The sequence below is a fragment of the Mobula hypostoma genome, chromosome 13, assembly GCF_963921235.1.
Source record: "Mobula hypostoma chromosome 13, sMobHyp1.1, whole genome shotgun sequence".
NCBI lineage: Eukaryota > Metazoa > Chordata > Chondrichthyes > Myliobatiformes > Myliobatidae > Mobula > Mobula hypostoma.
This window is the reverse complement of record NC_086109.1, coordinates 20895892-20914694: the sequence shown is the minus strand read 5'-3', so window position 1 is coordinate 20914694 and position 18803 is coordinate 20895892. Positions and strand designations below refer to the sequence as shown.

Below are 18803 nucleotides of genomic sequence, written 5' to 3'. Positions count from 1 at the left end.
TGTCCCAGAGATATCTCCAATCTTTTAGGCTGCAATTCATTTCAATCTCCTACAGGCAAGTTCTAAAAGAAAAAGTCAAGAACAAAATCTTTATTCATTTTATTTTGAAGAGAAGTTTTCTACCTCTTTGGAGATCACATGGTTCTTTGTCAAGATGGTTCATGTGCTGCACAAAATCTACCATTTACTTAGGACAGGTTGGATTAACGATGGAGCCTTTACCTGTCCATCATTCTGTAGGTTCACAACATTTGATTGTCTTGCTTTTTTAATAAAGTATATAGTCTAATGCAATGTTAGTTGTTCATAATTTGGAAAGCGCTTTGAATGAATAAAGAAAATAAGCTGATTTCTCCTGATAGAATTCAGATACATTCCCCAATAGGGACATTTATGGTCTCCTGAAAAAAGATGTTCAGAAAACACATAAATAATATAACATGTTCAGCAGAATATTTCAGAAAAATTTAAGACCTGATGTGGGATACTTGGTTGAACTTTAATATCCTTCTGTTTAACCACTGAAAAAACACCCTTCAGCTTCCTCTATCATCCCTTTCCCTGTCATATATTTAGTTAGCTTCATTTAAATATATCAGAACTTTTCACTTAAAGTACTCCACACAGCAGTAGCTTCACACTGAATAGACACTGGAGAAGGAAATGGAAAAAGAAAACAGAAAATGCTGGAAACACTCAAGTCTGGCAGCATCCATGGAAAGAGAAACCAGGGTTAATAGCAGAATTCTCAGACCACACTTGGAATACTGCGTTCACTTCTGATCCACTCATTATAGGAAGGATGCAGAAACTTTAGAGAGGATGCAGAGGAGATTTACCCGGGATGCTGCCTAAAATAGAGAGCTTGTCTTATGAGGATATATGTCTTATGAGGATATATGTCTTATGAGTGAGCTATGCCTATTCTCTTTGGAATAACGAAGGATGAGAGGTGCATTGATAGAAGTATACAAGGTGGTAAAAGGCATGGAGAGATTGGACAGCCAGAGATCTTTTCCCAGGGAGGAAATAGCTAATACGATGGGTCATAATTTTAAGGTACACACACAAAATGCTAGAAGACCTCAGCAGGTCAGGCAGCATCTATGGAAAAAAAGTAAACAATCGACGTTTCGAGCCGAGACCCTTCATCAGGACCTGTTTACTCTTTTCCATAGATGCTGCCTGACCTGCTGAGTTCGACCAGCATTTTGTGTGTGTTGCTTGGACTGCCAGCATCTGCAGACTCTTGAGTTTAGTAACACGGAGGGTTACTTGGGAAGGATGAGTTAGATTGTTTGTAGAAGTCAGTACAACATCTGGGGCCAAAGGGCCTGTACTGTGCTGCAATGTTCTATGCTCTACTTCACCAGCTCTTAAAGCACTTTGGATAAAGTTTCTCAATAGTACAATTAAAATGTATGTAATTCTTACAAACTCTTCTTATAATCTGTCTACATTCCTCACTATTCGTTAAACACACACCCACCCTGGATGCCAAAGACCTCACCCACCCTGGACGTTCCCTCTTCTTCAACAGCCCCCCCCAAAAAAAAATTCAGGCAGAAAATACAAAACCCTAAAAACACATATTGCCAGACACAAGGGCAGGTTACACAAGTTTCCATCCCGCTGTTACAAGACTCTTGAATGGTCCTTTAGTGTAATAAGATCCAATCAAGTTTAATTATCATTCCACCATAATAGATACCGCGAAAGAAACAGCCCCCCTCTAGGGTCAAGGTGCAAAAAAAAAAGCAAGCAAAATAGCACATTCAAAATAGTGAACAAAGAACTATATTCATGTGGAAAAAATATATTACATATATTTATAGCCCAAGAATCTCAGCGATATTTCCCACAATTGATGGTACTGTCTCCCACTAGATGCACTCTAGACTTAAAAATCTACCTTGTTAGGGTTTTGCACTTTCTCTGTAAGTGTAACTCTATATTCTACATTGATGTACTACCTGTGATGAAAAGATCTGTATGGATGGCATGCAAAACAAAATTTTTCACTGTGCCTCAGTACAAGTGAAAATGGCAGACCATTTTACTCATTTCTGGAAACAAGTAGAATCACAGACGTTCAGTAATGCCCAATCTTTCAACTGATCAGCCAGCTATCCCACCGGAAATAATGACCAAATTCAAACAAGTGACAAGCAACATCAGTTCAAAGGTTAAGCATGTATTAGTTATTTACATTCTGTGCAAGTTTAATTTGCTTCTTTTTGATGATTTGTATCACTCAGCTCCGTACTAAGATCTAAAACTACCAAAAGGGGTTGGTCTAGAAAGATACTGTGGTGAGAGTGGGTCAAGGTGTGGAGTGATTTGAAGTCAAGGTTTGCTAGAGTTAAAATTAAAGAATGATCTAAATGAAATGGTTCTATGATTAATAGGAGTTAGCAGGTCAAACTATTTGAAAGAGCAGGCGAAATGAACAGAATTTCCCTAATGAAACCTAAATGCATCCACCAAGGGTATCCAGAACAAAAGGCCTTTGAAAATTTGTTAATGTTTCGGACATTTGGAAGCACTTACCTAAACTAATACAATTCAAGTTTAATTGTCATGAATGCAGCCAAACGAAACTGCGTTATTGTGAGGTCAAGGTACAAAACACAATACCAATAGTCAAGCACAGCACAAAGCACACACAAGATAGCAAGCAGAAATGGTATCACAACCAGGCAATAAATGGGAGTACAAAACACGTGCCATCAAGCACGGGGGGGGGGGGGGGTGCAGCACTGACCCCAGCCTGGATGGTTCTCCTCCCCCGCCGCAACCAATACAATACCACGGCTTGAGGACCAGTGCTCACAGATACAAGATAACAAGCTCATAAAATACCAGTAAAATACAACTCCAAAAGAAAAAAGTGTGTGCATATATATCCTCACAGATACATTTAATATTGTATCATTTCTTAATGCATGCATTACTAAATGATAATAAAAGAGGACTGCATGTCTTCATAATCTAATACAAGATAACAAGCTCATATAGAATACCAGTAAAATACAACTACAAAAGATATAAAGTGTGTGTATCAAGATCAGCTCTTGATATATATACACACACACATATTATATATATTTATATATATATATACACATATATACACATACACATATTACATATATACATATACGCATATTATACACATATACACACACATATATATACACACACATATTATATATATATATACACACACACACATATACACACACATATTATATATATATACACACACACATATACACACAATTATATATATATATATATACACACACACACACATATTATATATACACAATTATATATATACACACACACATATTATATATACACAATTATATATATATACACACACACATATTATATATACACAATTATATATATATACACACACACACATATATATACACACAATTATATATACACACACACATATTATATATACACAATTATATATATATACACACACACATATTATATATACACAATTATATATATATATACACACATATTATATATACACAATTATATATATATACACACACACACATTATATATACACAATTATATATATATATATATACACACACACACATATTATATATACACAATTATATATATACACACACATATATATTATATATATATATAATATATATATACACACACACACATATTATATATATATACACACACTTACTTTAGTCCATACCCTTCAATCTATTGGAATCTCCACTAATGCAACTCAGCTGAGTATTAATACTTATAGACATGATTGGATTCATGTCACGAATGAAAATTTGCAATACGGAATAGTACAGCAGAGAAAAAGACGCCTACATCCAGTATGATGCTAATTTAAACCAATCCCTTCTGCCTGCACAGTCTGTAACACTTCATCCCCTACCTGCTCATCTGACTGTCCAAATGTCTCTTGAACATTGCTATCACATCTACTTCCTCCCAGGCAGGTCCATTCTAATGTAAAAACCTGGCCTTGCAAATGTCTTTAAACTTTCCATTTCTCATCTTAAACCTATGTCATCTGGCATTTGACAATTCCACCTTGGGGGAGAAACTAACTTCAATCACACAACATCCACTGCCTTACCCCCATCGATCACCTTCATCACTTTCCCCCAAAAAAAATCAATGTTTGAGACAGGGTTTTCCCTGAATAAAGCCAGTGTTGACTATTCCTAATATTCCCATGCTTTTCCAAATGCAAGTAAACCACTGTTAACACTTCTATCAAATTGTTAAATTCTAGGGAATCAAATAAGCACTTTTCAAAAATGACATTTTATTATGCAAAGGGCATGAACTAGTGACAGGACCAAGATAAGTCGATAGATTTATCGTATGGAGCCTCCATGATTAAATATAACATCAGAACATCAGAAAAGGGTAAGGGTTTTCTGAATACTTTAAGAAATGCAAAATGATTGAACCAAATGAGAACTAGCATATTCCTTTTAGTGTTGAAATTTAGCAACCATTCTGGGTTATGAAATTATGGAGAATTATGATTAAGAACCAGTCTTCAGGAAAACAAAACCTGCACACAGTTTAACATCCGACTGATATTTTGTGGCTAGTGAAACCTATCAGTATGTGTGTGGAACTTTGTGATTCTATCCTATTGAAACTACATAGAGGAATCCTGGAGGGCTCAGCATCATAAAATGCTGGAGGACCTGGCCTCATTTCTTTCCATAGATGCTGCCTGGCCTGCTGAGTTCATCCAGCATATTGCGTGCATTATTCTGGATCTCCAGCACCTGCAGAGTCTCTTGTGTTAATGAACAGATGAATGTTCCTACTATTCACACTTTGTTAAAAGGTGTATCCCTGCCATTTAAGGACAGATTTTTTTTCCAGGGCAGGTGTTTTGTCACTTAATCTTCTGGTTAGTCGTATATTCATGCCGCCATCTTGTCAATACTGTCACAAAAGGGAAATTTTGGGTGTCTGGCTCTTGAAACAGATTCCAGTACTGAAATTTCAAAGTGGTTCTGCCAGTTGGGATGTGCCATCATCGTAGATATGTAATTAAGTAAATTTACACGACTATACTCAAAATGTTAAAGTAGATGATTATAGTGATTGACATTATAGTTAATTGCTATCTTTGTGCTGAAGTATAAAGATTGGTTTTATTTGTAACATGTACATGGAAACATACAATGAAAGGCATTGTTTGTTTAAATCAGAGGGTTGTTCTGGGCAGCCCGTCAATGTCACCAGGCTTCCAGTCCTGACATAGCATGCCCAGAATTTACTAACCCTGACCCGTCTACCTTTACAATGTGAGAGGAAACCCACACGGTCACAGGGAGAACCTGCAAACTCCTTACAGACAGCGCTGGAGTTGAACCCCAAATGGTGATCACTGCCACCATAACAGCATTAATCTGATACACTGCCATGCCGTGTGATTCTTCTGGACACTCACTCTCCTGGAGATTCGCTTCATGAATAAAGGCTTTCATATTTCCCATTTATAGCCACCATGTGGCTCAGTTATAAGTCAGTCAAAACAGAAATGACACAATTTATCCCTCAGTGCTCATTAGATCTTTTTGATGTTATAACTATTGCCCCGAGGAGGAAACATGAACAGTCACGTCACTATTTGGGAATAAAATAACTACACAAATAATCGCGCATCTGTTTTCAAAACTTGGATGAAACTAACAACATAAAAATGTGAAGGAGGGACAATTAAGTGATTTCCACATGCAAATGAGCTTTCTCACCACATAATGTTCATTTCCTGTGTAAAAGCTGAACAATTTATACATGGAATACCTCAACATAAAGAGAAAGGCATAGTAATCAAGAAAATAAGCTGATGGGACACTCACAAAATGCTGGAGGAACTCAGCAGGCCAGGCAGCATCTGCGGGTTTTCTCGTTTGTAATAAGCCGGTGTTTGTAACAACCAGGAAGAACCAGAGTCAACCATATCACAATCTTTGTTGAATAATGAGAAATCAAAGGAAACACCAAACAAAACTCACAATGGTGATCCTTAACTAGAGCAGTGGGAGGGGTTTGGGCAGCCTATTATTCTGCCATAGACACTGAGATTCAGAATCAGTAGCATTCAAGAGCAGGAAATTAATGTGATCAAAATCTATCCAGACTCATGCACAATAGCAAATGGTACCTGTTTTATAGCTTCCACAATAGTGACAGTTTTTCCAGTTCCTGGTGGACCAAATATCAAGTATGGAGCAGGTCTGGAGATGCCAGCAACGATGCATCTGACAGCTCTGGCTTGTTCAGGATTGTCCTCAAGGCACCGATCATAAAAGCTTTAAAAAACAAAGTTATAAAATATGAAGAGATGCAAATGGTTGCCGACCAGGTTCTACAATCAAGTTTAATGATTAGAATTCCCCACCATCAGGCCTTCAATTTTTTAGACCTTTCACTTTTTTCCAAGGATTGAACGCCCATCCTGCTTGGCCTTTCCAGTGAGATTATATCTCTCGCTTGAATTGTTAAATTGGATTTACTAACAAATTTAGCATAGTAAAATATCAGAACGTGAAGTGGTGACACTTGTGGGCTGCCCCCAGCACACCCTCAGCTATGTTGATTGTTTAAGGCAAACAAACCATCTCACTGTAAATGATAAATAAACTCAAGTCTTGAATAAACTTGACCTACAGACACAACTATTGAGAAGCCAAAGAAAGCAGAAGGGCAGGTGGCTAGAAGCTCGGTCAAAAGATTTGAAGTTTACCATAGAGGAAGAGGTGAGGCATAGGTGTTTGGGGAGGTACCCACAGCTGAAGCCAATGTAAGTTGAAGAAATTGGAGGTACACGCCAGAGAACAGAGATTTCTTGAGAAAGATAGGAAAACCTTTGGATTGACTATGACAATGTGGATCTGAAGAGGCTTCTTACCAGTACTTGGATACAGCACTATCTCAAAATGGGCATCTTTTCCCATTCAGTTGAAAATGTCACTTAAGTTAATTGCCCATGATGTATCCAAAAAATAAGCAAATTCCGGATATGGAGTCTCAATCTGAAATGTCAATTTACACATTTTGCTGGTTGACTTGATGAGCTCTTCTAGAGCTCTGGCTCAAAAATGGATCAAAAAGATGACTTCCAGAGGCAAGGTGAGAGTGACTGCTCTTGACCAAGGCAGTACTTGGCAAATGAAGAGAAGAGTATCAGGAACAAAGACCTACCACGACTGGATCATTGGACTCCACAGTAGCATAGTGGTTAGCACAACATTACTACAGCTCGGAGCATTCCAGAGTTTAGAGTTCAATTCCGGTGCTGTTCTGTACGTCCTCCCCATGAAATACATGCATTTTCACTGGGTCCTCTGGTTTCCTCTCACAGTGAAAAGACATACTAGGTAGGTTAATTGGTCATTGTAAATTGTCCCGTGATTAGGTTAGGGTTAACCTGGTTTGTCCGAGGTTGCTAGGACGGCATGGCTCAACGGGCCAAAGGGTCTGCTTGCACTGCATTGCTTAATTAATAAATAAATAACTCACAGCAAAGATGGCCGTGGTTCTTGGAAGTCAATTAACACAATCCACACGGTGGGTGATTGGTGAAGTCTGCACAATGTTTGAATCTATCCACAACTCATCAGCAAATGAAACAGCTCTTGCCCACACATAGCAAGACCTAGATAACGTTAGGTTCGGGGCTTAATCAACAGAGAGTATTATTTGTGTGTCAAGAGTGACAAGCAGTGACCTTCTCCAACAGGGGAGAATCTGACCACCTGTCCTTGACACTCAATATCACCACCACATCCTTCGACTATTATCCCAAGAGCCATCAGTAACCAGACACTCAGAACAGCCACAAATACTGCACGTTCAAGTAAAGGTCAGGAGTCTTGTAGTGTGAACCTTTCCACAGTCCACAGAACACAACTCAGGATCTCCCTGCGCGATTGGTCCCCATCCATTATCATGAATATTCATTCCCTCCCGCGTGATGTACCTACACTGCTTGTATAGAGTACTGCAGGAACATCTCCAAAATTCACAACCTCTGCCACTAAAGACAGAGGCTTCAAGCAATTAGAAGCAACATCATCTACACATTCTCCTTTGGTAAACACCAACCTGACTTGGAAATTCCTTGAGCAACCTCCCTGACAATCACATAGGACCTCCTCACTGGTACTGCAACAGTTCAAGGAGAATGAACAGAAACAGCTGAGCCTTTGGACAACAGTCCCAATAAATCCTTCTGCAATTTAATGTCAAACGTTAATTAGGTTAATGAGGATACTGAGCGAGTTTGGGAGGATGAGAGTTGACCTGATAGAGGTGTAAAAGATAATAAGAGGCATAGATTGAGCATACGGCGAGAGACTTTTTCCCCAGAGCTGAAATGGCTAATACGTGGGGATATAACTTCAACTATCAGGTTCTTGAATCTGAGTGGGATAACTTCATTCAACCCAGCACTGAACTGATCCCACAACCAATGGACTCACTATCAAGAATTCTACGACTCAAGCAACACACACAAAACGCAGGTGGAACGCAGCAGGCCAGACAGCATCCATAGGAAGAAGCACCGTCGACGTTTCAGGCCGAGACCCTTCGTCAGGACTAACTGAAAGAAGTGATAGTAAGAGATTTGTAGAAGGAGAGAGTTAGTTTGATCTTAAGAGTAGATTATAAGGCTGGCACAATATCATGGCCCAGAGGATTGTAATGCTGTAGTGTTTTATGATTTATGTAAAAACACTCATAAAGCCCCTTTTGGGTTGTACTACTGCATTAAAGGATTGTACAGACCAGAAGACTGCTAAGGTGATAATACCCCATTAACCTTTTGATGCTCTGCACCCAGGTCTGCCTATATCAAGCCCCCATGGTTCCATCTGGTTTTACTCACCTCAACCTTTGTTCCAGAGGATGGATGCAATTATTATTAGAGGAAGTTGGAAAGAGCACATTCTTTAGACCATTGGACTTGGCTAAATACACTGCCCGGTGTTGCATTCGTATTGGGAATCGGTTAAATGTAAACATTACATTGAACTTCATTTTGTTTATAAAATCATCCAAAAGCCTGGAAAAATTGAAAGCACAAGTTAATACAAATCTGTAGATCAGGGATATTAGTCCATGGCATAAAAGACATTGAGAACCCCTGTGCTAGATTCTATTTCACCAACAGCACCCTCCCCCAACAAGAAACACCAAGTGATCATCAGATGTATTAATTACTAAATGCAACTTTTAATGAAGCAATTGTTTTGGCCCCATATCTCACCCTTAGCTGACTTAGATGATACAGGTAAAGAACAAATTGAACTTCAGTCAGTAACAACATATACTCGGTGGCCACTTAATTAGGTATACCCTGTACCTAATGGTGGCCACTGAGTGTATGCACGCGCTCTTCTGCTACTTTAGCTTCTTCTTCTGAAGCCCATCAGCCTTACTGGGGCATAGGCCGCCAACAGCAGCTTGCTGGAGTCCTCTGTTCTGGGCCAGTCTTTCAAGTTGTTCCCTGGCGTAGCCCACCTTCAAAGAGCCTTTCTCCCCCAGGGATGAGATCTCTGGGGCTTCTGTGGGCATTTCTGTAGCATGGGATTTTACACAACGAGTCTGCTAGCTCCATTCTCATTTTGCTGTAGCCCATCCACTTCAAGGTTCAACATGTTGTCTGTTCAGAGATGCTCTTCTACACACCACTGTTATAATGTGTGGTTACTTGAGTTACTGTTGCCCTACTGTCAGCTTGAACCAGTCTGACCATTCTCCTCTGACCTCTCTTAGTAACAGGGTGCATTCATCCACAGAACTGCTACTCACTGGATGTTTCTTTGTTTTTCACACCATTCTCTGTAAACTCTAGAGACTGTTGTGCTTGAAAATCCCAGGAGATCAGTTTCTGAGATACTCAAATCACCCTGTCTGGCACCAACAGTCATTCCAGAGTCAAAGTCACTTAGATTATATTTCGTCCCCATTCTTATGCTTGGTCAGAATGACAACTGAACCTCTTGACCATGTCTACACGCTTTTATGCTTTGAGATGCTGCCACATGATCAGCTGATTAGATATTTGCACCTATGTCAGGAAGCTGTTCATCAACTATAGCTCAGCATTCAACACCATCATTCCCACAATCCTGACTGAGAAGTTACAGAGCCTGGGCTCTGTAGCTGCCTCTGCAATTGGATCCTCGACTTCCTAACCAGAAGACCACAATCTGTGCGGGTTGGTGATAATATCTTCACCTCGCTGACAATCAACACTGGTGCACCTCAGGGGTGTGTGCTCAGCCCACTGTTCTACTCTCTCTAGACCCATGACTTGTGTGGCTAGGCATAGTTCGAATACCTTCTATAAATTTGCTGATGATACAACCATTGTTGGTAGAATCTCAGATGGAGACGAGAGGGCGTACGGGAGTGAGATATGCCAACTAGTGGAATGGTGTCACAGCAACAACCTAGCACTCAACGTCAGTAAGACAAAAGAGCTGACTGTGGACTTCAGGAAGGGTAAGATGGAAGAACACATACCAATCCCCATAGAGTGATCAGAAGTAGAGAGAGTGAGCAGCTTCAAGTTCCTGGGTTTCAAGATCTCTGAGGACCTAACCTGGTCCCAACATATCGATGCAATCATAAAGAAGGAAAGACAGCAGCTATACTTTATTAGGAGTTTGAAGAGATTTGGCATGTCAACAAACACACTCAAAAACTTCTATAAATGTACCACGGAGAGCATTCTGGAGGCTCCATGTACCGTGGAGGCTGCGTCACTGTCTGGTATTGGGGGGCTACTGCACAGGACTTGGAAGAAGCTTCAGAGGGTTGTAAATTTAGTCGGCTCCATCTTGGGTACGAGTCTACAAAGTACCCAGGACACCTTCAAAGTGTAGTGTCTCAGAAAGGCAGAGTCTATTATTAAGGAACAGCAGCACCCAGGGCATGCCCCTTTCTCACTGCTACCATCAGGGAGGAGGTACAGAAGCCTGAAGGCACACACTCAGCGATTCAGGAACAGCTTCTTCCCCTCTGCCTTCCGATTCCTAAATGGACATTGAACCCGTGAACACTACCTCACTTTTTTTTTAAAAATATACATTATTTCTGTTTCTTTGCACATTTTTAATCTATTCAATATACATGTACTGTAATTGACTTTTTTTTCTTTTCTTCTGTATTATATATTGCATTGAACTGCTGCCGCTAAGTTAGCAAATTTCACGACACGTGCCAGTGATAATAAACCCGATTCTGATTCTGATAATGAGCAGGTGAACATAATGAGGAGGCCACTGAGTGCATACTTCAGCCAGTCTCATTTCCTACTGAGATTGTTAAGAGTCAGCGGATGCTGCGCCACACAATTCTTTATATTGGGTACAGCAATATGAATTTTATGGTGTGACACCAGAATGGAAAAAGACTTCAAATTTCCCAGACACCCAGTCAACACACCCTTTGGTTCATTTCTTCCTCGTGTACACCCAAGTTGCACGATTGGAAGTTCCACATTTTCAGAAGTTCACGTAAAGAGGTTTGTCCTGGAATTCCAACAGGATCTATCAGACACTGGTATTGTAGAGCAAGGAATCACTCCAACATGTCCATTCTCAGGTCAGACAGAAATGTATTTATTCAACCAATCTGATGCATCGTAGGAGAGAGAAGCGCCCATTTGCCTTAGTAGCAGCAATCTACACACTTTCTTGTGTACATTCAGAGATCAGAAACACCATGCTTACCAATGTACACATTTCATTATCCACATTAAGCCCATGAGGTGCAGAAAAGTGCATGATAGGACATTTTTTTACATCAATAGCTCTGCTTGATATGCTCATCTGGAAACAGCTCCACCTTGTCTCACAACCAGACCTCATTACTTAAATATGTTGACGCTTGAAGGGCACTTTAGAGCTAGAGTTGGAATTCATTGCCACAGACAGCTGTGGAGGCCAAGTCATTGAGTATATTTAAAGCGGAGGTTGACAGGTTCTCGATTAGCAAGGGTGTCAAAGGTTACAGAGAGAAGGCAGGAGAATGGGGTTGAGAGGGATAATAAATCAGCCATGATGGAAAGGTGGAACAGACTCAATGGGCCACGTAGCCTGATTCTGCTATATCTTATTTGTCTATCTCTTACGATGAGAACCACCCTGGTTCCAGCCCTGTTATCCCTGACTCTGTTCTTTACCTCCGAGAAAATTCTAATGGGCTGCTTGCTTCTTACAATTGTGCATTTTAGCTACACAAGTGAGGGCAGATTACTGGTGAAGCAGAGATTATACCTTTGTCCTGCTGGGTGTTTCATTACATAGAAAGCCATCCTCAAATTCTTCTGTTTAAGCTAATCACAATTTAGCTATTCCTTTGATGCAGATTCACCAGAGGAAATACCCAGGCTACTTCTCTCTGACTACACTCTCCTTTGGAGCCACGATATCTTGGGTCTGTAGACCTGGTGTTGTTTGATACTACTGCTGCCACAGAAGGTCTTATTATGGAATACAATGTTCCTTGTTTTATGCCAACAAGCTATTAATTTAATCCATACAGCCTCTGGTGTCTCTTAAATTTAAAACTGTACACTGCTCTTTATATACAGTGGCATGCAAAAGTTTGGGCACCCCGGTCAAAATTTCTGTTACTGTGAATAGCTAAGCAAGTAAAAGATGAACTGATCTCCAAAAGGCATAAAGTTAAAGATGACACATTTCTTTAATATTTTAAGCAAGAACATTTTTTTTATTTCCATCTTTTACAGTTTCAAGATAACAAAAAAGGAAAAGGGCCTGAAGTAAAAGTTTGGGCACCCCGCATGGCAGTACTTAGTAACACCCCCTTTGGCAAGTATCACAGCTTGTACATGCTTTTTGTAGCCAGCTAAGAGTCTTTCAATTCTTGTTTGGGGGATTTCACCCATTCTTCCTTGCAAAAGGCTTCTAGTTCTGTGAGATTCTTGGGCTGTCTTGCACGCACTGCTCTTTTGAGGTCTATCCACAGATTCTCGATGATATTTAGGTCAGGGGACTGTGGGGGCCACTGCGGCCAAAAGGTTCTATTCAAAAGGTTCAAAGGAACTTCTAAACAATCCTGATGCATTTTGGAAACAAGTCCTGTGGACTGATGAAGTTAAAATAGAACTTTTTGGCTGCAATGAGCAAAGGTATGTTTGGAGAAAAAAGGGTGTAGAGTTTAATGAAAAGAACACCTCTCCAACTGTTAAGCACGGGGGTGGATCAATCATGTTTTGGGCTTGTGTTGCAGCTTGTGGCATGGGGAACATTTCACTAGTAGAGGGAAGAATGAATTCAACTAAATACAGCAAATTCTGGAAGCAAACATCACACCATCTGTAAAAAAGCCGAAGATGAAAAGAGGATAGCTTCTACAACAGGATAATGAACCTAAACACACCTCAATATCCACAATGGACTACCTCAAGAGGCACAAGCTGAAGGTTTTGCCATGGCCCTCACAGTCCCGACCTAAACACCATCGAGAATCTGTGGATAGACCTCAAAAGAGCAGTGCATGCAAGACGTCCCAAGAATCTCACAGAACTAGAAGCCTTTTGCAAGGAAGAATGAGCGAAGATCCCCCAAACAAGCATTGAAACACTCTTAGCTGGCTACAGAAAGCGCTTACAAGCTGTGATACTTACCAAAGGGGGTGTTACTAAGTACTGCCATGCAGGGTGCCCAAACCTTTGCTTCGGGCCCTTTTCCTTTTATGTTATTTTGAAACTGTAAAAGATGGAAATAAAAGTTTTCTTGCTTAAAATATTAAAGAAATGTGTCATCTTTAACCTTATGCCTTTTGGAAATCAGTTCATCTTTTACTCGCTTTGCTATTCACAGTAACAGAAATTTTGACCAGGTGCCCAAACTTTTGCATGCCACTGTACCTACTGTTTTAGGTTGGCCCCTTATGTTTCAATTTGCCTTACTGTGGATATATCTTAATTTTTTTTTAATTCCTTGATACCACCCTCTGTATTTCCTGTTTTAATTTTATGATAGCCATCAGATCAACCAGTCCATTTAAAGCAGAAAATCCTCAATCTCTAACCGTTCCTTTTATCGTTCCTTTTATCTATTTTGTATATTTCAAAAATATGAGACAACTGTTCACAGTTCTCCAACTGTTGTCTAACCAAGATCAGGCCCATTTAATCCCATGGCCCACACTCAGTGGCCACCTATTGTACCTAACAAAGTGGCTCCTGAGTGTTTGTTTGTGGTCTTCTGCTGCTGTGACCCATCCACTTCCAAGGTTTGACATGTTGTGCATCCAGAGTCTCTTCTCACATCTTCCTGTCACTTTGAATCAGCGTGGCCATTCTCCACTGACCTCTCTCACTAACAAGTTGCTTTCACACACAGAACTGCTGCTCACTACGTTTTTTTTTTGTTTCTCACACCATTCTCTGTAATCTCTAGAGACTGTTATGTGTGAAAATCCCAGAAGATCAGCAGTTTCTGAGATATTCACATCATCCTGTCTGGCACCAACAATCATTCCACAGTCAACGTCACTTAGATCACAATTCTTCCCCATTCTGATGTTTGGTCTGAACAACAACTGAACCTCTTGACCATGCCTGCATGCTTTTACACATTGAGTTGCTGCCACATGATTGGCTGATTAGATATTTGTGTTAACGAGCAGGTGGACAGGTGTATCTGATGAAGTGGCCTCTGCATGTACATTATGTCCTTTAGATCTTAATTATCCACACTTAGATTTCTCCATGATCACAACCCAACTAGAAGCTTCTGATCCCATTCGTCCTAGTAGAATATCTATCATTTACGCATACAATTGATAAATTTTCTTTTTTTATGTTTTGCATTGTCCTCCATTATGACATGTATGGCAAGTAATGAGAGAATAATATCCAATACACCAAATGAATCAATGCTTTTCAAGTAAAGAAACCCACTAAAACACCTACCCCGTGTGGGCCAGTAACTTTTCCCAAAAGGAACAAGCTTTGAGTAAGTTTGAAATGTGCAACCATAGAATTTTTCAAAACTTACTTCTGGGAAAATCCCAACTTAACTTGGTCCAGTTCTACATGATGTACATAGCCCTTGTAGCGAGTGATTGGTTGCTCTCGACTGTCACTCTTTGACACCAGTAGATGATCTCCTCTGAGCACTGAGGGTCTATTTTCAGCAACACCAGGGACCTGTCAAAGTGGGATGCAAAGAACAAAAATGCTATATTGTCATAAATGTCACCTTAAGTCTAAGGATTCCCTCCTCAGTCAGAAGGACACAAGTTTAACTTCAGTATGAACACCTAGGCTAACACTTACTGAAGTACCAGGGAGTGTGGCACTGTTGGGCCTGCCATCTTTAAATCATGCTGTTAGAGTGATTTTTGGGTTTAGGTCATTTATATTTAGCAAATGGCTTTGGCTACCAGTCTTCTGTTCCTTGACAATGTATTGTGGATTTAATTTGGAACAATGCATTTCCTAAAAGCTGTGAATCCCAGTCGATGGTGGCATCTATGGGACGGATGTGAACCAGAAGGTGTGAAGTTTGCATGTAGCTTCAAAAGAAAACATTGTCTATGATTCTAAATATGAAATTGTCCTTTGTGTTTAGCAAATAAATATCGAGCCCCACGTTGGGCCAGCAGACCTTTCCACTGAAAGCGTCTCCATATGATGCCTGCTGTACCTGGTTTTGTCGAATGCTTTGTATCTACCAGTAACTCTCTCTGGTGATTTCATTCACGCAACAACAATGCCATTAAACCAAAAGCTTATTATCTCTGAGGAGAAAGAAGATATTCTTCAGAATTACTTTAAAGAGCTCTGTCTAAATACACAAACATAGTGTTAGGGTGCTGTAATTTTATAAACGGCACTCTACTAGTGCCAAAAAAAATTCTGATACATGTGAGTGATGATAAACCTAATTCTGATATGGGTCTCTTTTGTACACAGAGTGTGAGAAGAGAGAGGAGAATCATGTTTGGGAAAAAGGGAAGAGAGAGAGGAGAGGGAGCGGGAAGCACCAGAGAGACATTCTGTAATAATCAATAAACCAATTGAATTGAATCAAATGATTTTGCCTGGCGTCTCAGGGCTAGGTGTGTCTGCAACCAAGCCAGTACCATCGCCCCCCCCCCACCCCAGCACTCCTCCTCTGCCACCTGTCCCACACCACTCCATCCTTGCCATCCTTTTTTTTAAAAATACTTTATTTTCAAAAAAAACAATGAGATCAACAAAAACATACCAGCTCAGACATGTATAAAAAAGAAATAAGCAAAAAAAAAATGACGTAACATTAGAGGGATGCTTATTGTACAAAGTGCTCAAAAATACTAAACATTAAATCTCAAATGAGGGCCGTGAGAAATCAGCTGGGGGGAAATTGCCCATCCACCCCTGGCCTCGTCCAGGTAGGCAAGAAATGGGTCCCAGATAGCCGAAAATTTTTTAATTGAATTGGTTCTCAGGAACCTAAGTTTCTCCATCTGTATGACTGAGATCATGTCAGCCATCCATCTCCGAAAGGAAGGGGGAGAAGGTGATTTCCATCAAGATAAGTCTTTTGGCAACGATCATCCCCAGCATAAGAGACTGTTGTATGGCTGCAGGGAAACAAATAGTAGATTGCGAGCAGCCAAATATAGCAAGACCAGCTTCCAAGGGGCAGGATCTTTTATAGGCCTTTGGAGTACCAGACCCTTGCCATCCTTTGACCATACCAGATTTACAAACTCGCTTTCCGCTCCATGTTGACAACGCAGTACTGTGCAAAAATCCTAGCTATATACAGTATACTTGCCTAAGACTTTTACACAGTACTGTAAATAGTCAGCATCAGTATAAAATAGACTCTGGTGATTGTTATACTGCCTTTTTGCCCAAGGTTCCTATGCAACAACTGGCTGTTATGTTTGTGCTCGCAGCAGTGACTACACGTTACTTGTAGACGGCAATCGTCTTTTGGATATTGTGAAAGATCTTGCCGAAAAGCATCAGGATCTGGAGCCTGCTCAGCCTGACACGCCATCAGTCATTTCAAATGCAATTAGATATCTGTTGTCTTAACGCTGCCCTACACAGAGGTCTAGGTATCACAAACACGAGAAAATCTGTGGATACCGGAAATCCAAAGAAACACACACAAAATGCTGGAGGAACTCAGCAGGCCAAGTTCCTCCAATTCGTTCTGTGTTGCTTTGGATTTCCAGCATCTGCAGATTTTCTTGTGTTTGTCATACTACAACTCTGAAGTCTCCTCGAGGGATGCCTACGCTGAAGTTTAAATCTTCCCTTTTACAGGAGTTTGGTGAAATCCCCTCTGACCTCTGCCAACCTCGTATTTCTTTCTCCAATCCTCCACCTTCTTATTCTGACTTCTCCCCTTCCTTTCCAGTCCTGATGAGAAGTCACGGCCCGAGATGTCAACTGTTTACTCTTTTCCATAGACACTGGTTGACCTGCTGATTTCCTCCAACATTTTGTGCGTTTTGCTTTTGAGTTTCCAGTATCTGCACATGTTTCCGTATATGAGTTTGTGGCAAAGGGCTTAGTTGTGATTTGCTACCCTGACCAGGCCAGCAGTCCCTCATTGGTTATAAGAGCAAGATTTCATTATGATTGAAGGATTGCAGAATCCCTCCACTTATCTCACTTCTACTAGTGAGGAAACAGTGCAATGTTTGATGGCATAAACTTCTATCTATCTGTTTAGAGATACATCCAGTAACAGGTCCTTCCAGCTCATCTAATCATATTCATTTGACCAATTAACCTACCATGCACTCACATCAATTGCAATGAAGTGTTTTAGTGCTTTGTGAGGTTGGTCATGGCTAGAATCAACTCCTGCCTAAATAAGGACCTGGACCCACTGCAATCTGCCAAAAGCCACAATAAGTGTACAACGGACGCTCTCCACTTGGCCTTGGATCAGTTGGACAATAGCAATACCAACATCAGGCTGCTGTTTATTGATTGACCAGCTCGGCATTCAACACAATCATACCCTCAGTTCTAACCAACAAGCTCCAAAACCTGGGTCTCTGTATCTCCTTCTGCAACTGGATCCTTAACTTCCTCAGCGTGAGACCACTCTCTGTGCTGATTGGAAATAACATCTCTTCCTTGCTGAGGATCAACATTGGCGCACTTCAAGGATGTGTGCTTTGCCCGCTGCTCCACTCTGTCTAAACCCACGACCGTGTGGCTAGGCACAGCTGAAATGGCATCAACAAATTTGCCAACAACACAACTATTGTTGGCAGAATTTCAAATGGTGCCAAAGAGGCATACAGGAGAGGGACAGATCAGCTGGTTGAGTGGTGGCACAATAACAACTTTGCACTCAGTGTCAACAAGAACAAGGAATTGGTTGTCGACTCCAAGAAGGAGAAGCCGAGGGAACACATACCATCCCTCAGAAATGGAAAGGGTAGGCAGTTTCAAGTTCCTGGGTGTCAGCATCTCTGAGGATCTATCCTGAGCCCAACATATCGATGCAGTTACAAAGAAGGCACAACAGTGGCTGTATTTCATTAGGAGTTTGAGGAGATTTGGTATGTCACCAAAGACACTCGTAAATCTCTACAGACATACCATAGACAGCATTCTAACTGGTTGCTTCACTTCCTGGTATGGTGAGGCCAATGCAATTGGAAAAAGTTGCAGAATGTTGTAAACTCAGCCAGCTTTATCACGTGCACCAGCCTCCCCAGCAACAAGGGCCTCTTCAAAAGGCAATGCCTCA

At 40.6% G+C, this 18803-nt stretch overlaps 1 protein-coding gene across 2 annotated transcripts in view; it reads right to left on the bottom strand.

The window, feature by feature from the left end:
* Window positions 1-18803, bottom strand: part of LOC134355476 (putative helicase MOV-10) — an 84503-nt gene that overhangs the window by 42145 nt on the left and 23555 nt on the right. For both annotated transcript variants that reach the window (XM_063065412.1, XM_063065411.1), the window contains exons 8-10: window positions 15087-15238; window positions 8933-9109; window positions 6206-6353 (exon numbers count right to left, since the gene is read on the bottom strand). In XM_063065412.1, coding sequence (XP_062921482.1) covers window positions 6206-6353; window positions 8933-9109; window positions 15087-15238 — 477 coding nt within the window. The remainder of the gene's footprint in view (window positions 1-6205; window positions 6354-8932; window positions 9110-15086; window positions 15239-18803) is intronic.